The following is a 25,634-nucleotide window of genomic DNA, read 5'->3' on the forward strand; positions in this document are numbered from 1 at the left end:
TATATTTTGTAAACACTAGTTTTTTGTCTCAGCCTGTGGTTTTATTTATAAAGTTTCTCCAGTGATCTCTGCATACTTCAAAGTTAATGATCCATTATGTGAGGCATAAGGTGGAGAGGGCAATCAAAGTTCACACTTCTAGTTCTAGTATAGTTTGTCTCAGTTATTTTCTCCAAGTCAGGCTTACTTCAGTAATGCTACATTAGTAAGTATAGGAAAGGTTCCAAAGAGTGAAGCATTGGGAGGAAGCTTGTAATCCATATCATTTATCAAAAACCTGATTAGGTACTTGAAATTCTAAATTATTAGATACCTCCCTTGAGTTTCTTATGCATGTGGGTATTGGTTGGTTTGGTATTTCTGCTGTTCCTATCAGACAAAAACACACAAAAAAATAATTCAGCAGGCTGGAATATTTTATAGTCTGTGCTTGCAAGTATCCCCAGGCAAGTTGGCGCAGTCTCTTGCCGCCTCCCCCTTTTTTCCAGCAAGGAGTACATGTCTTTCTAAAGTCTGAGATTAATAAAAAAGCCTATCTTGCATTTCCCATGCCCCCCACTCACCCCTCCCAAAAACAAATTAAAAAACAGCCTTTATTGTCCTAAACTATTTTTTTGCTTTGTTTTTTCCCCATCACTGTTCTACTACTTTGCTGTTAAAAAGGAACTCCTTTCCCTTCCACCCTTGCAGTCATAACATAATTAAAATATTGAATATCACTGTATTAGCTCTCTTAAGAAGAGCCACATCATCCAGTGAAGGGGACCACTCTTGGTGCTGGCTGATCTTTCCATTTGTCTCCCCATCCCTTATAGAAATTAACGAGTCCCAGCTTTTTGAGAATCAGTATTTTCTCAATAGGTGTTTTAAAATATCCCATATCCTTTTATATATTAATAGTTTCTCTTCCCCAGTTGGATTGTGAATAACTAAGAGAGAGGAGAGCATTACTGAGTACGTAATTCTAAATTCTATACTGTCAAATAATTTCTTTCTCTCACCATGTAGGAACATTTGCATGTCTAGGGCCTACACTAACAAGTTAGGTCAACCCAGCTACATACCTCAGGGTGTGAAAAATCTACCCCCCTGAGCGACATAGCTAAGCCAACCAACTCCTGGTGTAGACAACGTTAGGTCGACAGAATTCTTCTGTAGGCCTAGCTACTTCTCAGAGTGGTTCTACACCAGTGGTTCTCAACCAGGGATACGTATACCCTGGGGATACGTAAAGGTCTTCCAGGGGGTGCATCAACTCATCTAGATATTTGCCTAGTTTTATAACAGGCTACATAAAAAACACTAGCGAAGTCAGTACAAATTAAAATTTCATCCAGACAATGACTTGTTTATATTGCTCTATATGCTATACACTGAAATGTAAGTACTATATTTCTATTCCAATCGATTTATTTCATAATTATATGGTAAAAATGAGAAAGTAAGCAATATTTCAGTAATAGTGTGGCTGTGACACTTTTGTATTTTTATGTCTGATTTTGTAAGCAAGTAGTTTTTAAGTGAGACGAAACTTGGGGATACGCAAGACAAATCAGACTCCTGGAAGGGGTACAGTAGTCTGGAAAGGTTGAGAGCCACTGACCTAAACCAAGGGGAGAACCCTTCCAGTTGGCATAGGTAGCGTCTTCACAGCCGCCACTTGTCACAAGGTCACTTGTGCTGTAAAGACAGGTACTTCCCTGGGTTTTATGGCATGTGTAAACTTCGTAACCACAGTTGCCATTCTCAGACTGAGGAAAAATAAACCTCTTTCCTCAGTGCAGGATCTTACAGTTGCATACTAGCCCTGTAGTTTGCTGAGCCAATGTGCAGACATAAATCTGGGCCACAGCTATATCTGAAATAAGGTATGCTAATTATTTATAACATCACATAGCAACCACTCTACATCTTAAACTAGTATTTCATGAGCCAATCAGAGTGTTTCTTTTATCCCTTGTTAAGCCATAGTGCCAGCTCAGGAGAAAATCATTTTAGAAGATTTAACACCAGTTAAACACTATTTAAAATGTATTTTTCATAAACTTATACACTGGTATTGGTGAAAAAATGTTTTGTAATAATAATAAACATCTTATTTATGTGTATTGTGTTTTGTCAGTCTTTCTTTTTAAAGAGAGAGCACTACTACTGTGAATATTGTAATATTCTAACTTAGAATCGTGCAAGAAGATGTTTATGAAATCCTGCATTATGTTTATTGACCAGATTTAAAATCTCATATACTAAATGTAAATCTATTAAATCCAGGATAACAGCTAAGAATTTAACCTCTTTTCCTGAGTTTGGCATCTACCCTCTAGTGAATATGAACCTGGCTTTAACAAAGCTTATAGATAAAGTTTGAGTATATAATGACTTTGCTGTTTTTAATAGTTTTTACAGATTTTTTTGTAATGTTGTTAACCAAAATCAGCTTACAGTGTTGAAAATTTCTGTAACAGAATACGTGCCCCTGTGTTAATATTCACTTGTGAAGTAAAAAAGTGATATTCAGATGGCTGCTGCACTGAGGTAAAGTCCACCTCAAAAATATATAATTGCTGTACATTCATTTTTACATTGAATGCCCAATGTATATGCAGCAGTGAAAAGATGTACTTTACATTAACTGAGTTCACCTTAGGTCAGTGTTCTTTGTGAGCAACAAACAAGACATAATCTTCTGTCTGGAAGCTCTGTGGAAGGCACAGTAGACTCTCTTGAGATGCAGCAAATGTACATGTCTGATGATTCAATGTCCAGACAGTTTCTGCTTTTGAATTATTAAAGCACTACATAATCTTAAATAACACCGCTGCTGTCATGCAGTATTTTAAATGCCAGATTCTCTAAACTATATATATATATATTATTTTTTACTGGTGCTTCTATTTAGTGGGGGAGTAGAACAAGAAAGAAAGACAACCAGCCTCTGGAAATGGTGAGGGAGTTTACATATAAAACAGGACATTGTCAGGGTGTCACTGGCAGCCCCAACAGGAGCATCCTTCTGCGGCAGGCCACGTCATGACAGGCACGCCTGCCTCAGTTTTCCTCCTTCAGAATCCCCAGAATTAGTCTCCAGAGTCTTCCCAAGTATAAATATAGCCCTTGTGGGGTTCAGTTATTGCAAATGTTCTGTATACATTTATCATAATAAAAGTCCCACAATCATAGTCCAGATTTTCCCCAGCATAGTCCAAACAGTATATGCAACATATAGCCCTGGCATCCCTCACCATGCCCCAGCTCAGCACAGCCCACTCCGATCCATGTACCAGGACAGCAATGCCAGCCCCCCGAGCTGGAGTGCAACCCTGCTCTTTCCAGCAGGTTCCCCCACACGCCCACCACCTCTCTGCTGGGAACATCCATCACTCCCCCTGGCCCTCTCATGGTTCTTCTGGATCCAGCTCTGCAGCCTTGGAAAAGTCAGCAAGTCAGTTCCTCTGCTGCTCCCCCTGCCTTCAGCCCTCTCTGGACCGTAGCTCAGTTTCTTTGGCCTAGAGTCAGTAAGAAATCCCTCTGCTGTTCCTCCTTCCTTGAGCCCTCTGGCCCTAGCTCTCTGGGGGACACTAGCCAGCAAACCCCTCTTGCTGCCCTCTTCCCTTCAGGCTTCTTCCAGGTCCCAAACATACAAGATATGGCTACAGTGCAATAAAAGACCTGCGATGTAGCTATGGTTGGCCTGGGTCTGCTGACTCGGGCTTGTGGGTCTCAGGCGGCAGAGCTATAAAATTGCAGTGTAGATGTTCAGGCCCAGGCTTTGAGACCCAGTGAGAGGAGAGGGTCTCAGAGCCCAGGCTCCAACCTGAGCCCAAATGTCTACACTGCAAGGATAATCTTGTGGAAACCAATAGATCTGGTTTCTATTTCTGACTCTAGTGTCTATTGCTGAGACCTTTGGCAAGTCACTTAACCTCTCTACCTCAGTTTCTCCACTTGCAAAATAAGGTTATTGATAGATTCCAAGGATAGAAGGGACCATTGTTGCCGCCAAGTTAAAGAAGTATGGGCTGGATGAATGGACTGTAAGGTGGATAGAAAGCTGGCTAGATCGTCGGGCTCAACGGGTAGTGATCAATGGCTCCATGTCTAGTTGGCAGCCGGTTTCAAGCGGAGTGCCCCAAGGGTCGGTCCTGGGGCCGGTTTTGTTTAATATCTTTATTAATGATCTGGAGGATGGTGTGGACTGCACTCTCAGCAAGTTTGCAGATGACACTAAACTAGGAGGCGTGGTAGATACACTAGAGGGTAGGGATCGGATACAGAGGGACCTAGACAAATTAGAGGATTGGGCCAAAAAAAACCTGATGAGGTTCAACAAGGATAAGTGCAGAGTCCTGCACTTAGGACGGAAGAATCCCATGCACTGCTACAGACTAGGGACCGAATGGCTAGGTAGCAGTTCTGCAGAAAAGGACCTAGGGGTCACAGTGGACGAGAAGCTGGATATGAGTCAACAGTGTGCTCTTGTTGCCAAGAAGGCTAACGGCATTTTGGGCTGTATAAGTAGGGGCATTGCCAGCAGATCGAGGGACGTGATCGTTCCCCTTTATTCGACATTGGTGAGGCCTCATCTGGAATACTGTGTCCAGTTTTGGGCCCCACACTACAAGAAGGATGTGGAAAAATTGGAAAGAGTCCAGCGGAGGGCAACAAAAATGATTAGGGGTCTGGAGCACATGACTTATGAGGAGAGGCTGAGGGAACTGGGATTGTTTAGTCTCCAGAAGAGAAGAATGAGGGGGGATTTGATAGCAGCCTTCAACTACCTGAAGGGGGGTTCCAAAGAGGATGGAGCTCGGCTGTTCTCAGTGGTGGCAGATGACAGAACAAGGAGCAATGGTCTCAAGTTGCAGTGGGGGAGGTCCAGGTTGGATATTAGGAAACACTATTTCACTAGGAGGGTGGTGAAGCACTGGAATGCGTTACCAAGGGAGGTGGTGGAGTCTCCTTCCTTGGAGGTTTTTAAGGCCCGGCTTGACAAAGCCCTGGCTGGGATGATTTAGTTGGGAATTGGTCCTGCTTTGAGCAGGGGGTTGGACTAGATGACCTCTTGAGGTCCCTTCCAACCCTGATATTCTATGATTCTATGATTGTAATCATCTAATCCGACCTCCTGTATAACAGGCCATAGAACTTCCCCAAAATAATTCCGTTTGAACTAGAGCAAATCTTTTTTTAAAAAACACTACATCCAATCTTGATTTAGAAATTGTCAGTGGTGGCGAATCCACCGTGACCCTTGGTAAATTCTTCCAATGGTTAGTACCATCACTGTTAAAAAGATTACACCCAGTTCCAGGCTGAATTTGTCTTGCTTCAACTTCTAGACGTTGGATTGTGTTATACTGTCGTCTGTTGGACTGAAGAGCCTATTTTCATATATTTGTTCCCCATGTAGGTATTTAGACTGATCAAGTCACCCATTAACCTTCTCTTTGTTAAGATAAGTAGACTGAACTCCTTGAATCTTTCACTCTAAAGGCATGTTTTCTACTCCTTTAACAATTCTCATGGCTCTTCTCTGAACCCTCTCCAATTTATCAACATCCTTCTCGAACCAGGACTGGACACAGTATTTCAGCAGCGATCGCAGCAAGGCCAAATACAGAGGTAAAATAACCTCTCTATTCCTACTTGAGATTCCCTTTTTTTATACATCCAAGGATCACATTAGCCTTTTGGCCACAGCATTGCCTGGGAGTTCATGTTCAACTGATGATCCACCAAGACCCCCAAATCTTTTTGAGAGGCACTGCTTATTAGGATAGAGTCCCCTATTCTGTAAGATCAGCCTACATTGTGTGTTCCTAGATTCTACACTCCTAGGGGAATTCTGTGTCACTGCATGTTGGCAGAATTCATAGCCACCGCAGATTTCTTTGCTTCCCTGCAGAAAAATGACCTCTGATGGGGAAGCTAAGGGAAGCTGCAAGAGCGGTCACGCGCTCCTCTCTGGTAGTGCAGGCAGGTCGGTTTGGGTACCCAGAGCTGCCGGTAGAGATGTAAATCACCCTTAAGGGTTGGGCCTAGGCAGTTGTGCGAGTGAGAGACACTGTCCCTCTCGCTCACTACTGCAGAACGCTTGGTGTGGAGGGGTAGGGCTTTGGGGTGTTTCTGAGGAGGTAGGCGTGGGGCAGGCTCTGTCCCCTCAGGCAGAGCAGAATGTAGCATCCTGCCTGCTTAGTGAAGTGTTCCCATTGTTCTTAGTGAATTCCCCCCGAAATATAAAACAGGTGTAAAAATTTTAAGGCTCCTTTACATTGCCAGAATGGCGTAAAGGAGCCTTATTGTAAAGGACAGTACGGCCTTATAAATGCTTATGGTGCTTTAGGGATTAGAACTGGTTTTAAATTTTTGAACTGAAAATTTTTTCCTATCAAAATGTGCTCCATGAAGTATTTGCTACTGACCTTTCTGGAGATGGTCAGCAGCCAATATAAATTGTGAGTTTGAGTCCCCAGCCCTCACTTGCTCCTCAGTTGCCTATGATGTAACACTGAGCATATGGCTGCATATATTTGTTGATTAATAACTGGAAGTAAAGGGTCAATACTAGCTACATTACTATTAGACAGAGGGGGTTTGGGGATTTCCTCCAATGCTCCCCACTCCGATTCTCCATCCAATGTATTGTAGTTTAAATAAATTACCAAAATAATTGAAACCAGCGTGGTTATATTGTGTTATTTTAACAAATAAAATATGCAGAATTTTAAAATATTGTGTGCAAAATTCCATCAGGCGTATAGAATCTACTAGATGTATGACTTTACAGTTAGCTGTGTTGAAACATATACTGTTTGCGCCCAGCTTACCAAGCAGTCCTTATTGCTCTGTATCAGTGCTTTTGTCCTCTTCACTATTTGAGTTATGAGGCTCAGTTCATTATTTTTTGTAAAGTGCTATGGTATCCCATCCATTCACACATGTAACTACCCAAAGAAACTTGGAATCCCATTACTGAAATGGTGTGAGGATATAGATCTAACTCAGAAAGGGCTTGACTTCAAAAAATGAATTTTGGCAATTATATGTTTTACTGAAATGGAACTGTTTTCACCAGTCAGAATGGCAGGATGCTGTACAGATATGAAAGCATAACAGTAATATTTTTCCAGTACCAACAGCTCTGCACCTTGATTTGGTTCTGGGTATCCAATTTGCATCATCAGTCTATAGCTAATCTCAAACTAATGTGCAAATATCTGTACTCTTCTTGCTGGACAACTATTATTAGAATCAAAACAGAGATATTTGTATAATCACTGTACCATTATTTTTCAATAATCATACAGTGAATATGCAAATCCATCTACTTGGACTTCTGCATGCAGAATAACCAAGCTGTTTGCAGCAGCAAAAAGACCAACTTGGCTTCTCATTCTCTTCAGCAGAAGCTCCAAAACTTGCAAAAGGCAAAGTGAATAGAGCTATCAAATGATTAATGGAGGGGAACATGAAAAAATGGGGTTTTTTAGAGCTTTGGGTACGTCTATACTTACCTCCGGGTCCGGCGGTAAGCAATCGATCTTCTGGGATCAATTTATCGCGTCTTGTCTAGACGCGATAAATCACTCCCAGATCGATCCCGGAAGTGCTTGCCGTCGACGCCGGTACTCCTGCTCCGCGAGAGGAGTACGCGGAGTCGACGGGGGAGCCTGCCTGCCGCGTGTGGACCCGCGGTAAGTTCGAACTAAGATACTTCGACTTCAGCTACGTTATTCACGTAGCTGAAGTTGCATATCTTAGTTCGAAGTGGGGGGTTAGTGTGGACCAGGCCTTAGACTTATCTTCCTCCTTCAGGCCCTGTCTTGTTCCCATTAAAGTCAATGGGAGCTTTGCCAGTGACTCAGTGGGAGCAGGACTGAGCCCTTCTCATCCCCACTTTACAGGTTTTTATCACTTTGTTTATCTTTTTAACTCTGGAAGGTACTCAAGTACGACAGTGATGAGCACATTATGATAACCTAAATAGATGGATCCTATTTCTACCTAATAGCCTTGTCTATCCCAGGGCTTCTTGCACTGTTTCTCTAGCCCTATTCAGTTCTGTCACTGCTAGGAACTTTGGAAGTATTAGTGTAGACCAGAAACATTTTTTTTATCTACTGTTGTCAAATATTGTGTCCACCTGCACATCATCTGGTGCTAGCAGTAGAGCTAGGCAGTGTGAAAAGTCCTAGTGTAGATGGAGGGCTCTCTTTAACCACTCAGGGTCATATATTTTTGCTGACATTGTTTATAATACACTGGGACAATCTCACCCACTCTCCCCACTTCAGATGTGAAACCAAATGCTAACAGAAATGTATTGCAACTATTTTGGGGGAAAGAACATGGCCGACCAGGAGGGAAGTAAAAGGAGTGTGGAAAGGAAATGGATAGGTAGGGAAAATGATGAGAAAGAAGAGGAAATAATAGGAATGGGAAAGAAGGACCGGAAAAGTGTTAACTTAAAAGGAAAAAAAATTACCTTTTGGCAGACGGTTTTGTTCTTTGCATTTTTTCCTTCTATCATTTACATTTGTATAGTAAATTAAACAAATCAGTAGAAATGATATCATCTCATGGCGGCTGCTTGTTAACTTGGTGCAAAGTGCTTCCTGGTGTAAATAAACCCTTTGGACTTCACACTTTGTTTTTATTCAGTCCAGAATATGGGCTACAGGAAGCACCCTCCAGCTATCATGGGACCATTTAAACTGTACCATATGCAAAAATATTTTAAAAAACAGTAGTGGGAGCCAGCCTAGTGTCAGTGCTTTCTACTGCGAGGCAGGCAAGCCACATTCAATTCTGGATCTCTTTCCCTTTATATGGACTTATTCGTTCCAATGGACCTGAGAAGTTGTGACCATAATAAAACCACTAACTAATTTTAGTGTGTAGTGGTAGGCTCCAAAGAATCCCAACCACGTTTTTTGCTGCTGAGATGCAGAAATGGGGGATTGTATGGTGGATGTGATAAAGGGATATCTTCAGACTACATCAGAGATGCAAAGGAGCTAACTTCCCCCAAGTAGGAGGGGGAAGAGAGAAGGCTGACATATTTAACTTGGAAAATTGCTTACTGCCCAGGCATGGTAATTATATTTTCGTACGATTTTTGCTCACACTCTGTGTCTATAGGAGTTAGTCTCCCAGTGTAACTACAGAGCATCAGCTAAATCAGTGCTTAAAGAGTCTTTTACACAACACTTTATAGTCATTTTGGTCTGTTGGGTGAATTATACATATTTTTTTAAAATGCATTTGCAATGCTTTTTACATAACAACCATTACAGCGTCAAAAGATCCATTTCAATCTCTTTTAATAACTCTTTTATAAAGCTCCCGGGAGAGAGCTTTTTTCCTTTCTTTTCTTCCTATTTTTTAAACGAGTATTGAACAAACAAGTAAAATTAAAGATTGAGGCCTACATTATTCCCGTGCAGGGGAGTCCTTTGTAGGGAATGGTGAGGTGTCCTGCCTGGAGACATTGTGTCTCCATGAGGAACTGTATCTCTAGAATGAAAAGGGGAGCATGAAAAGGGACTTCTGCACCACTACCCTTGAACTTCGGCGGGAGTAACACTGAACCATGCAGTGAATCTTGTACACAGACACAAAGAAAAGCTGGTTCACTGGTTTTCTGGTTCACTGCCACTGGTAACAAAACTAAGGGTAGAGGAGGAAGGGACAGCATTCGCAAAGCAGGCACCTAGATGCACTTTGATAGTATGAACCAAACATCAACAGATAATACATATCAGGCTCTGTGTGCACTGTATTCATTCTTGGCACTTCTGCCCTATGCTAAGAGCCTGCTCAGGCTGAGAGTATAGTTTTCAAGTTCTTTAATTGTAGATGCTTGAGGTCCGGGGGGGTTTGCATATTATTATTTTGTGTTGGCCAAGGGAGATAACACAAGGCTCTGAGCTCTGTGTGTGTGTGTGCTAAGCTCTTGTTGTCTACCTGCCAGTACAGAGTTGCCTATTTTTTTAGACATTCCGATTTGTTGCTACTGCTGGTGTGCCCTGCTCATTCAGGGTGGTGTGTGTCTCTGCTACTACTTCCAGGATGATCTCCTGTAGCAAGAGTACACCCACTGGAAAGGGAGAAGGGGAAATCTGAGTTCTCTTGCCTTACCTTGATGATTATTTCATGAAATGTATGTATGACCCATAATTTGGGGTGGGGGAAGACAGCTTGGAATCTTAAAGGCTTGTCTTCACTACCGCAGTACGTCAGCGCAGATGCATCGATGTAGCACCTCTGGTGAAGACATGCTACGCTGACAGGAGAGCTCTCTCCTGTCAGCATAAATACTCCACCTCAACAAGAAGCAGAAGCTATGTCTGCAGAAGAGCATCTCCCATCAACATAGAGCGGTGTAGACACCGCTTTAAGTCGATCTAACTTACATTAGTCAGGGGGGTGGCTTTTTCACAATCCTGAATGTCTTAAGCGGTAGTGTAAACAAGCCCTGAGTACTCCTCTTCGCCCGCTTCTTTTTTGCTGCTGTTCTCACTCTTGTTTCCATATTGTTCCTATTCAGCTTCTTAACAGGTCCATTATAAACCTTTCCTGACAAATATTCCTGGTAATTGACCCAGTAAAAACACCTCTAAATACAAATATCATCCAAAGCCAGATAAGAAAGTAGTTACTATACATACTGCAATACAGTGTACCCTCTAATGGGGTGAGTTAGAAATAATGATTAGCATGAGTTCTCTATATCTTGGCTATTGTTGGCTTATGTCAAAACTTCAGGAGGGCTTAGGGCTGTGTGTGCGCAAAAACATACAACTACAATTGCTAAACTAGTGAAACACTGGCATATATTAGAATCCACTCTAATGAAATTTGGACAGCAATAGCTTAGCTTTCTCATTGAAATGTTCTTCACGTATGGAAGAGAGAAAAACACTTTACTTTGTACTCCTCTTTTCTGTAAAATGCACTCTAGAAGCTCCTATTAAGAACATGCGTATTATGTAAGAGAGCTTTTGACTGTAAAGAAAAAAGGGGATAATGACTTACTTCACAAAGAAATTTTAAAATTGCCTTTTGCTAAAATGTTGACTGAAAAGGCCACAAGAAAAATACAACTCAAAAGGGTTTGATATGGTGCAGGTGGAACTAGAGTTTTTTGTTGCTTTTTGTTTTTAAGCAGTCAAACCTTGAAAAAGAAACACTGCATCTCTTTCCATATTAATTTTTTTTAAAAAATAACCTTTAGTAGTTGAATGCAAAAGGTTTTGTTCTGCTCTGGACTCCCAATTCTGGAGTGGTGACTGCTCCACACGTCCTTTTAGCACAGACAAAACTAATGAGGAATAAAGAAATGTTGGCACTCATTTCTTAGCATCCCTCCTCATTTTCCGCAGCCCGAGTTCTGTCTCCAGACAGACACCCACATCTTTGGTCAGCATGGTGGCTGCTGTCTGAGGAAGCAAAGAAGAGGGAGATACTGCCCAGACTGCATAGTTATAATACTCTCAGCATCAAGAGCTATCTGTGTCTCCAATGCATGAACCCTTCTGCCAATTGAAAGAGCAGCATCTGGGTTCACCTTTCCAACTTGGAGAGTGGGGGAGATTTTTGGCCTTTGGAAGGTTAAAGCCTACTACCAGCAAGCAGTACAGCAGTCACACATATAATGAAGGCTTGGAACCTACTTGCATTAACACTTTCTTGGCCAGGCTACTAAAAAGGCCTTTTAGAAGATGCCGGCGGAGGAAGTAGAGAAGAATCCACCCCCACATGAGCCACAGCAAGGCAGATACAGGCAGGTTTCCTCTTGAGTTATACAGGAGAGATCTCCCCAGTAGGTTGCTCTTCTGTGAGGTTATGGGCTAGGGTCCCACTGAGTTCATCAAAGAATAAGGGGAATGGACCTCAACTGGGCCTTTCCCCTACCTCATATTTCCCAGGTAAATTCCAGTTAGGAGCTTAATCCAACTGGTCTTTTCTGCAGTGGGTTAGCAGAAGCCAGTGTTTCAACACCCTTTAAAAAACAAAATAAAATAAAGATTTTCAAGGTTAGAGATGAGGAGGGTTCTGTTCTCCCCATTTATGAGACCAAGGATGAGATTATTCGGAGTCCTGGGAACAAATGGATGGAAAACCCTCTCTTTCCTAAGGTGTACATGCAACAAGAACTTCAGGACTGTCCTAAACCTTGGTGCTTCTTATCCTGTAATCTGTTCAGCAATGGAAAAAGACTCCCTTTTGTAAGTCTCCCTGAAGAGTAAGCTGGTGAAACCAGAAATTTACTGCAGGATCTGATCCCATCCTGTTAGTACTAAATGAGTTGACTAACTTGCACCAATGAACTGTTCTTGAGCAGTCTCTTATTCATTGAGCAAAAGCGACTAATTCCTGTGTCACAAAGATTTCCTTCAATATTAAGCATGAAAGCTTTTTCTCTTCTTTTTTGGTGGTTGTATAAACATCTGTTTCAACTATTGTATTTCATGTGTGGGGTGTGTGTTAAGAGTTTTTGCCTTGAAAGAAAGCAGTGGTGAAGAATAGGGGCTGGTTCCATGCCATTTATTTTATTTATTTATTTTTGATCATCCTCCTAAACTATAGATTAATTTAGTCATTTAGGAATCAGAAATACTTTTCTTCATTTTGGCACATGAAGCTCCAAAATGTGGACATTTTTGTTGTCCCTTCCCCTCACAGTTACGTGGTAACACCAAGAGCCAGTGTTTGAAGTCAGTTTGTAATTGCCACAACGGCACGCTAGCTCTTGGACAGCATGTTGTTCACTGTGCTGGTCCCATGTCGTCGTCCTGCTGTACTCAAATACAAGTAGCAAAGTGTAACTGCAAACTCTAACCTCTGAAACGTGGGTATACATTTCAGAATGGGTGTACGTAATGGCTGGGCTGCTCTCTTCTGTGTCTCCTACATATACAGGAGGAGACACAGAAGAGAGCAGCCCAGCCATTAGCTTCTCCTACACATTAGCCGGGGCCTTATTTGGTGCTGAATGAAGTATTAAGGACTTGATCCTGCACCACTGAAGTCAATGGAAATTTTTATGTTGACTTCAGTAGATGCAGGATCAGGCCCCAAGGCCCAGTCCACAAAATGACCTATGTGGATTTTATGTAGTCAATAATAAGGTATTCCTTCTGCATGTATTTGATATCTGCACTCAAGCATGTGGTCCATCAGACTCCACTTAAAGGCCAGGCAACTCTTGTGGGGAAGTTTTTAGAAGACAAATAAATAACAGCATCCGGCATAATCAACACATTTGTTTGAATAAAATAGATCTATGTAATTCAAATAGTCTTTTTCTTGGAGAAGCTGAGGAGGTTAGAGCCTTATGGGGACATTTGTTTATGTGGGAATGGTTTGGTGGGAAAGTCCTGCCGGTTGGATTGTGTTGGAGGTATGGTTCTCCTGTGTGCTTTGTTTCTATTGCATTTTTATCTGAAAAAAAATGTTATTTGCATCTATTTATACATTGCTGTAAATCATAATTAATACATAAATATTGATGAATTGGGATGTAAATATTTGACTAGAATAATAAAAATTAGATCTTTTCCCTTGATTCTCTTTTCTTTGTATTCTTTCCATTTTGTAGTTTAAGGTCACCTACACAATGGAAGTAACTAGAGTGTTATTTTTTACACTCTATTCATGTCCTCTTTTTATTTAGTTAATAATTCATATGACTGAAATGTAGGAGAGAAGTGGAAATACAGAATACAGAATGCCTATCAATGTGCTCAGTTTGAATTGTTTGCTCAGCATACTATAACTTTTGTGTTGGCAAAACTCTGTTTGGGATGGTGGGAGGGGAGCCTAAGAACTTTTCATGATTATACAGTAGCTCATATGTATTTACTGTTGTTTTAGGCGTTCCAACTCCCAGTCCTGAAATTCTTCGGCATACCTTGAACATGCTTGTACGAGAGAGGAAAATATATCCAACTCCAGATGGCTATTTCATCGTGACCCCACAGACTTATTTTATAACCCCATCCCTCATAAGAACTAACAGTAAATGGTACCATTTGGATGAGAGGATACCTGACAGGTCTCAGTGTACCTCTCCACAACAAGGAACTATAACTCCCTCCACCTCAGGCTGTGTCAGGGACCGAACTTTACCCAAAAACCACTGCGACTCTTGCCATTGTTGCAGAGAAGACATGCACAGCATGCATGCGTCCACCCTACAGAGGAAATCAGCAAAAGACTGTAAAGACTCATATTGCCCTCCTTCTCTGTGTCAGGTACCACCCACTGAAAAAAGTAAAAGTACTGTAAATTTTTCATATAAAGCAGAGACACTCTCAAAGCCTAAAGATGTAGAAAAGCAGTCTAAAAAATTTGGACTAAAATTGTTTCGGCTAAGCTTTAAAAAGGACAAGGCAAAACAGCTGGCCAATTTCTCTGCCCAGTTTCCTCCTGAGGAATGGCCCTTGAGGGATGAAGACACCCCTACCACTATACCTAGGGAGGTAGAAATGGAGATTATTAGGCGCATTAACCCAGACTTGACTGTGGAAAATGTAATGAGGCATACTGCACTAATGAAGAAACTTGAAGAAGAAAAAGCTCAAAGAAGCAAAGCTGGATCTTCAGCTCACCATAGTGGGCGAAGCAAAAAGAGTAGGAATCACAGAAAGTCTCATGGAAAATCTCGGTCACACAGCAAGACCCGGGTATCCAAAGGAGACCCTTCAGATGGCTCCCATTTGGATATACCAGGTGAAAGAGAATATGAGTTCTATGATCCCCTTACTAGGTCCCCACGGGAAGGCTGTTTCATAATAGAACACAAAGGAGATAATTTTATCATGCACAGCAATCCTAGCGTGATTGAGTCTCACTTTCCCATGACACCAGAATGGGATGTATCTGGTGAACTGGCCAAAAGAAGAACTGAGATGCCTTTTCCTGAACCTTCAAGGGGAAGCTCCCACTCCAAGGTCCATCGAAGCCACAGCCATACACAAGATAGAAGGTCAAGGAACGAGAGGTCTAACAAAGCCAAGGAAAGGTCTAGATCGATGGACAACTCTAAAGGACCTCTGGGTTCTGCTACTTTAGGTACACCTGAAGACGTAGCTGAAGGATGTAGCCCAGATGACCAAACAACAAGCCAAGCGTATATTGATGACAGTACCTTAAGGCCTTCACAGTCACTCAGCCATCAAAGGGCTCTGATTTCATCTGCAAATTATAAAGATGTGTGTGTACCCGAAATAGTTAGTGGCAATGTAGAAACCCCCAATTCCTGCGGCTTATTGGAGCAAAACAAGCCTACAGAGAATTTACCATCTTATAGTGAGCTCAACTCCTGCACAACAAAATCAGCAATTGATGATTATTTTCAATGCAACACTTCAAGTGAGACTGTACTTACTGCTCCATCACCACTGGGGAAAAATAAAGAGGACCATGACTCAGTGACTTTAACAGATGGAATAAAAAAACTTTCTCCCTCAGAAAGACAGTCCCAACACATAGCCAGAGAACCTGGGGTACACAAAGAGGAATCCCCTAAAGGGCCATGTGGTGGTCCAGTTGCTGGCCAGACCCCTGAGGTGATCGCAAATGGGCGACTAGTTCAGCACCATAACACTGAATCAAGCAGCCTGGACAAAAGGAAAGAAATATTTAGCAAAGATACACTTTTTAAACCTCTGCACAATACACTCTCTGTGAATAGCTATCACAAGTCCAGTGCGCCCCTACTAAAACCCCATCAAAAGACACCCTCTGACACACTGCCAGTCAGATGTGAGAAACTTGAACAAGCTATAGTAACCTCAGTTACACAAGTTTTACCTGCTTCACAGAGACAGCAAGAGCCAGTTGGGAACCAGGAAGCCACCTTTGATTATTACAATGTTTCTGATGATGATGACTCAGAGGAAGGAACAAACAAAAATGCTGAGGAAGAAAAAAACAGGGATGATGTGGGCACTATGCAGTGGCTGCTGGAGCGGGAAAAAGAAAGGGATCTGCAAAGAAAGTTTGAGAAGAATCTCACTCTTCTCACCCCCAAGGAAACTGAAAACAGCAGCAACCAGAGAGCCACCCATTCAGCTCGACTGGACAGCATGGACAGCAGCAGCATTACTGTAGACAGCGGGTTCAATTCTCCACGGTAGGACTGTAAAATTAATTATAAGGACCACTCTAGAATGCTCTGTTTTCAGTTATTACTGTGTTTCATATGGGTGAGCGATTGTGGGAATATGTTAAACTATTTCAGACATTCTTTTAGACAACATTTTTAGGCAGCCTCAGAAAGCCTCTATCCAGACCGATGGCTTGGTTTCTTTCCCTCACATAGGCAAAAGCAACAAATTTTACCACTGCCTTTTTGCCATAGGCTCATTGTCCCTCCACCCCAAACTTTCCTGTATCACTTTTTCTGATTAATTTATGTTGTATTTAGAATAGGAGGGGGGGAACCTCAACAAGATGAACTGGAAGAATGGATACAGTACAGTGGCAGAGTCTTTGGCTGAGACATTACAGATAGCTGATTAGGGGACGTAGAGATACCACTTACGCTTTTCTCTGGTATTTTTTAAATCCTCTTTCTGAAGCCATGTCTCTCACCAGTCCAAACTGGTAGGATTTGAAGAGCAATCTCTTCTACCTAGAAGAAGAGTGGAGGGAGGTTCAGGAAGGTACCACAGCCCTGAAAGTATTAAGGAAGTTTGGTCTCTGAAGATGTCCAAACAGTGCATCAACAGAGGTGTCTAGCCTGTAATGTCTAGGAAGGGAGTGCAAGGATTCTATATGGTGTTAGAAGTTTTAGAAACATATGGGAAGAGACAGTTGCTGATATATGCCCACCCTGAAGACTTTACAGTGTCATCTCCAGTTTAATAATCCTTCATTGAGGCTTCTCCTCTCTGATCCAAGAGGAAGCCATGGCCCTGGTAGACTGGGTCTCAAGTCTCATTGTGTATCCTAGAAACCAACCAATTAATCCAGACCAATGATTTTTAAGACAAAGTAACAATTTACAGGTGGTACTATAGTTCTTTTGCAGTATCCTATTGTAGACCTAAGTTATTTATCACCTTCACTTTTACAACAAAAAAAATCTGAATCTTGTTAGGTAAAAGGAAATTATATTTTTTTCTGTTTTAAATTGATTTAGTTTCTCAAAATTGTTAATTTATTAAAAAAAAATTGAATGTTTGTAGTGGGGGTCTCAGAACGTATGCAAAGTAAGCCTCATCTCTACACACATGGCCAGATTCTCCTCTCAGTTAAAATAGTGTCAGTCTAGAGAAAACTCCAATGGCTTTGATAGTTAATCCAGAATGATGATGATGATGTAATTGAGAGCAGAGTTTGACTCAATGGCTCAGAATGAGAGTCATGTAGGTTGACTTTTAGGCTTCTACCTAACTCTTTGTGCTGTGCTGCCTCTTGATCCCTCAGCATATCTTTGTCCCTCCTCTTACTAAACAGTAGCAAGTGTTTCACAGCATAGCCTGTCAGGGAAAGCTGCCTTACTGCGGGAATGAAATGCAGTTTTGTTTCACATCTCCCCTGCTGCTCCATGGCTGAGGGTAACTCTTCTGTGGCACTTTTATCCCTCCCTGGTTCAAGGATTTTTAGAGCTACTGCTTTGCCTCCAATCAGCTACATGCTGCACTATCCACCAAATCACTGGGGTAATTTATTTTTTAAAAAGACACATTAATGGGGATAATTATTTCTAGCAGTAAATTTAAAAATATAATTTTAAAGTAAGAAGAAGTAATTAAGGTTCTTCTGTAAGTAGATGCAGCCATGTATTTCACTTGGGTGTGTGCAGCCCTGCACTCTGGAGCCAGAGTATTTTCCCAAGCAGAACCTGAGGGGGGCAGCGCTCACCCCTTGTGGCCGTAGCTTCTTCCCTGGCTATGAGACTGCGCTGCCCTATTCCCCACTTGGTTCTGTCTTACCACCTGTGGCTGGAGGCAGAGCTCTGTGTATCAGAGGGGTAGCCGTGTAGGTCTGGATCTGTAAAAAGCAACAAAGAGTCCTGTGTCACCTTATAGACTAACAGACGTATTGGAGCATAAGCTTTCGTGAGTGAATACCCACTTCGTCAGACGCATGCCACGAAAGCTTATGTTCCAATACGTCTGTTAGTCTATTAGGTGCCACGGGACTCTGTCGCTTTTTATTTTTACTGACATTTCTAGTTGTATATAGTTAATTAGTACCCTTAATACTTAGTGTTAGTTAGCGGTAGTTTAAGTATTTCCCTGGTGATGCCCTCACCGGGATTTAAACATTGTCCATTGTGTGCGGGAGCGATTCCCAAACAACAATCCCCACATGCAGTACTTGTTGTGCCTAGGCGAAGTCACATCAGGGAACAGTGTTCTATTTGCATATCTTTCACCAAACGGACTAAAGTGGCAAGGGATCTTTGTCTGAAGCAGCGCCTGCTCAAACAGGCCACGAGGCCTGCTTCAGCACCGACGCCTTCGTCAGATCAGAATTCACCCACTGGTTCTGAGAGTGCTGCCGCTTCACTTCCTGGAGCTGGTGCCTCTCTGAAGAGCTGGAGGAGTTGTTTTCCCATCGAGTGTGCCGAGGAAATAATAGCATAAGACCAACCGAGCCTGCTCCAGGTCCCAGTCCCTCCTCCAGAAGGAGTGTGGATCGGCACAGGGTGAATCGGCCGGTGTGTGGGATGGAGCAAGTCCATTAACCGCTTCCCAGTACCATGCAAGGAGGTCCGAGACCCCATACCATTGACTCTGGGGCCCTGGAGCATCCATTGAGTCTGGTACCAATGAGAGGGATGCCAGCACTGGCTGTTCCTGCACTAGCAGCATATCAGGCTGCAATGGACCTCTTCTGCCTTTCTGTCCTGACCTCATCCTTGGTCCAGGACTTTGCTAAGGCTGCATCTTTTATAGCCCCGTAGGCTGGGTGGGCCACTGAACCTGGGAGTCTGTTGGCACTATACCCTGAGGTTTCCCTTTCATGATCAGTAGAAGTGGGATCAGTACCAGACTCTGCGCAATGGACCTCTCCAGCCCTGTTAATTGTGACTGGCACTCACTGCTCTCCATTTCAGCACTGTCAGTTACTTTGGTATTGCAGCTGACTTCAGGGTCGACACCGCTTCCAGCTCCAGAAACAACCTGTACTGTTTCAACCATCGGCCCCAGCTCCCTCGTCATTCTAGGCTATGGGCGAGTCAGACCAGTTGCTCACACCCTCAGGGCTGGCTCCTCCTTTATCCCCTGAAGTTTGGGAGTCTTTGGAATCCAGGTCGGGATCTTCATCCTCTGACTGTCCCACCATCTGACCAACATCAGTGGCCGTTCATGGAGCTCTCTGGGTACCAAGATTGTCACTTGTTTTGCAGTCGGGGCGGGGGCCTCTGGCCCAGTGCCTACTGTCACCAATGCCCTACCCGTGGGAATCCGTGGGATGCTCCTCGGTCACATAGGTCCCACCCCTCATCTCGCCGACCAGGTCTGTGACAGGGACCATCGATCCTCTACAGGCCCAGGTATCAGTGAGCCTTCCCCTTGCAGAGCCTCCAGAGTCATTCCGCCCACGCCCATCAGTTCTGGAGCAGGATCCAGGTCTGGCACAGTTAACCACTCCATATTTGTCCCTGGACAATTCCACAGTGCTGGTCTCTTTCTCCCCTTCGGTACCAGAGGATTTCAAGGTGTACCAGGACCTTTTGTGGCATGCGGCTGCTTCCCTAGATCTCCATGTGGAGTTCCTGCAGGAGAACACTCACAAGTTAGTGGATATCCCAAAGTCATCTGCCTCTCAGAGAGTCGCCTTCCCCATTAACGATGAGCTACTTGGACCTGCTAAGGTCCTCTGGAGCACATTGGCTTCGATACCACTTGCAGGGGTAAGATTCAATCTTGACCTTCGTGACCTCAACCAATATATCAGATACATGAGGTTCCAAATGATCACTCGTCAGCTATCCTCCCGTGTTGTCTCAAAATGAATGACTTGCTACTCTGGACCTTCAGGACTCCTACTTCCATGTGGCAATTTTGCTGGGCCACAGAAAATTCCTTCGGTTTGTCATAGTGGAATGCCATTTTCAGTATATTGTGCTTCCATACAGCCTCTCTTCTGCCCCTTGGGTTTATACTAAATGCATGGTTGTCGTGACAGCATTTCTCAGGAAGAAAGGAGTCCACATCTTTCCGGGTCTGGGCAACTGGTTAGAGAGCAGCAGGTCCAGAGAGGACGTTCCTGCTCACATCGGCACTACACTGTGCTTGCTCGACCACCTGGGTCTCATCCTAAACACCGTGAAGTCAACTTTGGTTCCCACTTAGAAAATCGGGTTCATTGGGGCCCTACTCTATGTGTTTGAGAGCATGTCTGCCGATTGACTGTTTTCAGGTGATTTGCCACCTTTGCCTCAGTCTGCAGTGTCAGCCTTCCACTACAGTTTGGATGTGCCTGAGGTTCTTGGGCCACGTGTCTTCTTACACCCAGGTGGTCCAGTTTGCACCTGCCTTTGCCCCCTCCAAATGTGGCTCAGGACGGTTTACCGTCCGACTCTTCACACACTGGACAGATTAGTCTGTCTTCATCACCTGGTCTTGGACTCCTTGCAATGGTAGACACCTCCAGAGAACGTTTGCCAGGGCATTCCTTTCATCCGGCCTTTGCCAACCAGGTCTGTGGTCTCCGATCCCTCCCTGATGGGTTTGGGAGTACATCTAGGGTTGCTGAAAGTTCAAGGTCTATGGTCAGAGCAGGAGCCCTCATTGTATATCAACATGCTGGAGCTTTGAGCTATCTACAATGCATGTCACACTTTTCTGGACCATATCAGGTGCTCAGTAGTTCACATACTTACCGACAATACCACCACAATGTATTCTGTGAATAAGCAAAGAGGAACACACTACAGGAGGCTCTGTCAAGAGGCAATCAGTTTGTGGCAGTTCTGCATTGAGGAAAGCGTTATTCAGATAGCTGGCTATGTGCCTGGGGTCCAAAATCATCTTGCAAACCATCTCTGCAGGAATTTTTCCCTGTGTCACAAGTGGTCTCTGAAGACAAACATCCTCCAGGTCACCTTTGCAACTTGGGGCATTCTGACGATCTACCTATTTGCTACGAGACACAACAGGAAATGTCACCTGTTATGCTCTCGAGGGGGCCTCAGACTGGGCTTCCTGTCTGACGCTTTCCTTCTCAGCTAGCAGTTGGCTGTCCTGTATGCTTTTCCCCAGGTCATCCCACCGGTCAGCCTCAATCTGAAAGTGGATTGAGCCAAGCTCATTCTCGTTGCCCCAGCCCATCTGAGACTGTGCTGGTTTTCAAACCTTCTTGCGCTATCAGTTCAGCCTCCCATACCCCTTCCTCTCCATCCTGACCAACTCTCTTAAAATCGTGGTCACACATTGCATCCCGCACTCAGTTCCCTGCATCTCACAGACTGGTTGCTTCGTGGCCAAATGAGGAGGGATAGCGACTGTATAACAGATCCTACTCAACAGTAGAAAGCCCTCTACCAGAATAGCCCATGCAATGAAATGAAAATGGTTTTTGGTGTGATCATTGGCTTGCAGAATTCAACCAGTGCTGGCCTCTATCCAGGACATCTTGGAGTACTTGCTGCACCTTCAGTCGTTGGACTTGTGCTTAGTTCATTGGAAGGGGATCTGTCAGAGATATTGGCATTTCATCCCCGCCTCGTTCAGAAAAGATCAGTCTTATCCAATGCCATGGTAGCAAGATTCTTAAAATGGCTTCTTTGTCTCCATCCTCTGGTGCGAGAGCCGGTTCCTTTGTGGGACCTTAATACAGTCCTAGTGGCTTTAGTGGGACCTCCACTTGAACCCCTCATATCTTGTCTCTTCCACTTTTGTGTCATGAAACTGTGTTCCTAGCAAGGGTGTCAGAGCCTTCTCAAAAGAGTGGGGGGGAGGCCTCTGCCCTCCCAAGGCCCCGCCCTTGCCTGGGGGGAGGGGAGCAAAAGCAGCCCCCTGCCTGCATCCCTTCCTCCTCCACCAAGGGCAGGTGGAGGGACCCAGGCTCCCCACAGCTGCCCGTGTGGCTCTGGCCAGGGTGCAGGGCCTCGGAGCCACAACCCAGCCACGATGAGAGCCATGTGGGCAGCTGTGGGGAACTGCAGCAGACCCTCTATCTGCCCGTGATGTCAGGGGCCTGTTAAGAGTAGACCCCCACCCATGTCCCTGCCCAGGGCAGGTGGAGGGTCTGCAGCTCCCTACATCTGCCCGTGCGGCTCTTACCATGGATGGGTGGCAGCTCCCACGCATGTGCCCCTCTACCCCTCCCCCCCCCACGGCAGGAGCTGGTTCAGGGAGAGCTGTGCGAGCAGCTGAGGTGAGCTGGCGCAGAGTCGCGAACCCTTCACGTCCATCTGCCCTGGGCCGGCCGGAGAGCATGGGGGGAGGGAACACAGGCCGGGGCTGCTCTCAATTCCTCCACACCGGGGGCACCTGGGCTCCCTGGCCAGGCTCCATGTTGGCCTGGCCAAGGGGTTGAGCCTTGGGGGGGAAGGGCGCCCAGGCGAAAAGTGGACGGGCCAGGCCTGTCCACTTTCAAAAAGTGGGAGGGCTATGGCCCCGCTGCCCACCCCACCCCACCCCGGTTCCGGAGCCACTGGTTCCTAGTAGCAATAACATCCACAAGGAGAGTCTGAGAGTTGTTGGCTCTGATGGCAGAGCCCCGTTACATACAGGTCTCTAAGGACAAAGTGACTTTACTACCACGCTCAAAATTTTTGTCTAAAGTAGTTTCTCCGTTCCATTTGAACCACACAGTATATTTACCTGTGTTCTTTCTAAGCCACATTCATTTCCAGAGAAGCAGAGTCTCCATTCATTGGATGTCAAGTGATGCCTAGCCATCTATCTAGACAGGACTAAACTGTTTCATGCTTCACTTTATTTGTGTCATATGCAGATAGTTTGAAGGGTCAAGCAGTCTCTTCACAGACACTCAAAATGGATAACATCCTGTATGGAGACTGCATATGAGATAACTTCGGCTCAACCTCCTTAGCAGCGGCGAGCTCATTCTACGAGAGTGCAAGCAATATCAATAGCTTTCCTCAATGATGTCTCAATATTGGACACTTGCAGGGATGCTACATGGTCGTCCACACATACATTTACTAATCATTATGCCATTATAGCATCTTCCAGAGCAGATGCAAGTTTTGGTAGGGTGGTCCTGCAATCCTTGTATAGGCAGACTGAGCCCCTCCTCCTGGGGTGGGTACTGATTGTGAGTCACCTACGTGGAATACACAGCTGCATCTACTTGAAGAAGACGAAACGGCTGTGGTTCTTTGAGAAACTGTGGTTCTTTGAGATGTGATGCCAAAGTATTTTCCACGGCCCACCCTCCTTCCCCTCTGCACTGGAGTCTAGTCTCTGGGTGTTTGCTGCGAAGGAACTTAAAGGGAAAGAGCTACGCCACGAGGTGCAAGCGCTGAACTCTATATGCACTGCTAGGCAAAATTCTCCAGCTTTGACACGCTGAGGCACACACACTTAAGTGGAATACGTGTCTGCATCACATCTCAAAGAACCATAGTTACAGTGAGTAGTATCCATTTCTTTTACCTGTTCTTGCAGCAAACCAAGGTCATATAACCTTAGAAGGTTTAGGAATGGATCCATTTTATTGATCACGTGTTATGCAGATGCTTAGCATCTTTCCACTATAACAGCAGTATGGGTATACTTGCACTATAACAACAGTATGGGTATTCTTACAAACTAATCTTTTATTTTTTAAATGGAAGTACACTTCCACTTATTCTTACTGTTGCCCATATAGCACTCTGCACCTCCCACCCAAACAATTTGATCTTATTTGGCATACAGAGCTTTTTCTTTCTCCGGGTTGCTTGCATATGAGTCAGTTCTTATACTACTGTTTGGCTAGCTGACAGGATTCACGTATGTGATTGTGTACCTCAAATTTGCAGTTCAGTTAGTTCTAGGAGATATTCTATCTGCCTTCATTCTTTGCACTGAAGCAGAAAGCTCTATTTCTATCCAGCGTAAAGTTTAACTAGCTTAATAATGGAACAAATAAGTTCAGTGTATTGTACTGCTGTACTAGCTTTATATAAAGTCAAATGGGAAATAGAAATGGCAGTTTTTAAAATTAGGTTTATTGTATAATCCCTCTCTTTGTCTGCCTTTACTACCCACTTTTTAACATCTCTTTTTGGCAAGAGCCATTAAAATGAGTCAAGAGTAACATACAACAGTCAAGAAGCTATTTTTTAAGTCAGGATGTACTCTGGATATTTCAAGGGGTTTCATGTACCCAAGGAATGAGTTTTATTGTGAGATAACTAAAATGGGTACTTCTGGTCAATTTCAAAACCAGTGTAACTCCATTAAAGTAAATGGAGTTAAGAGTAAATTTGGCCTTTTAATTATAATTAAAATACTGTACCATTACCACCTTCCCACTTTACAATAAAAAAAATTGGTTTTGGAGTTTCTTTCTAGGAAGCAGGTGGTGTTTAGTACACCTGAGTAACCAAAATTACCATTTCAGCACCATAAAAGGAAAATATATATTTTAAAAGGATGACAAATTGGAAAAAACACACTTTAACAGGATCTTGATAATGAAAGAATTCCTTCTAAAGTCAGAAGACACTGAAGGTATTTTATCTGTCAAATTCTTGAACATATCCGTATTGGAAAAACTTCTATCAGACTCACATTACATTTTGCTGATACAGCTATTCAAGTTGGCTCCAGGTGCCTTTAAAAAAGAAAGAAAGAAAAGAAGAGGTCATGCAATCCCGCTGCTTTTCCCTCCTCTGGAGTCATACCTAACCCTGCCATCAATCTGCACACACAGCTTGCATTGCAGGATGACGGCAATCTCAGGATATACGTGTTGTCACAGTCAGTTTGTGACATCAAAATTGAAAACGATTGAAAATCTGGAAATGATGGTTACAAATTGAATAATATGACTTCATGTCAGAAATAAAGAGCAGGAACTCATGAATTGTAAAAACAAAGGCTGTTTTTCAGTCATCTGTCCATCCCCAGCTAAAAGTTTAGGAAGAGAAGTCAGAAAATGAGAGAGGGTGTGTTTCTGCCTGTCATACGCACATTGAGTGGTATGCAAATTGTCCATTGAAGCAAATGGGTAATACTCAAGGCAGAAGAGGGCCAATGGTAAGCAGAAGTGTACCTATTATAACACATCTCAAAGTTTTCCGCTAGGTATCAGTGATTCTTAGTAATTCTGTTTCTGTTTATTCCACACCTGAATTCATTCCTCTGTGTATGGTTTTGTATTCATCTCCACAGAAATAATTATCGTTAACAAAGAATTATGGCTATAGGTGGAGAATAAATAGCAGGAGCAAATGATTCGTTAAAAATAAAGTCTGTCTTCATGCAAATATCCTCACGGGTAGAACATAAAAGAGGAGGTATAATATAAAAGGAGGAGGAGGAGGGATAGAACTGACTTTAAATACAATAGCCAAGATTTTCAAAAATTGGTGGCTCAAATTTAGGCTTCTGTGTCCTTATTTAGATACCTCATTAAATGGCCTAATTTTCAGAAGGGCTAAGTGCCAGGGCCGGCTCTGGCTTTTTTGCCACCCCAGGCAAAAAAGC

The 25,634-nt window shown here is 43.6% G+C and overlaps 1 protein-coding gene across 1 annotated transcript in view; it reads left to right on the forward strand.

Moving 5' to 3' along the window:
- Positions 1–25,634, forward strand: part of STOX2 (storkhead box 2) — a 37,422-nt gene that overhangs the window by 9,793 nt on the left and 1,995 nt on the right. The window contains exon 3 of the mRNA XM_024194420.2: positions 13,879–16,141. Coding sequence (XP_024050188.1) covers positions 13,879–16,141 — 2,263 coding nt within the window. The remainder of the gene's footprint in view (positions 1–13,878; positions 16,142–25,634) is intronic.

The sequence above is a fragment of the Terrapene carolina genome, unplaced genomic scaffold (genome assembly GCF_002925995.2).
Source record: "Terrapene carolina triunguis isolate 2854851 unplaced genomic scaffold, T_m_triunguis-2.0 Scaffold66, whole genome shotgun sequence".
Taxonomy (NCBI): domain Eukaryota; kingdom Metazoa; phylum Chordata; order Testudines; family Emydidae; genus Terrapene; species Terrapene triunguis.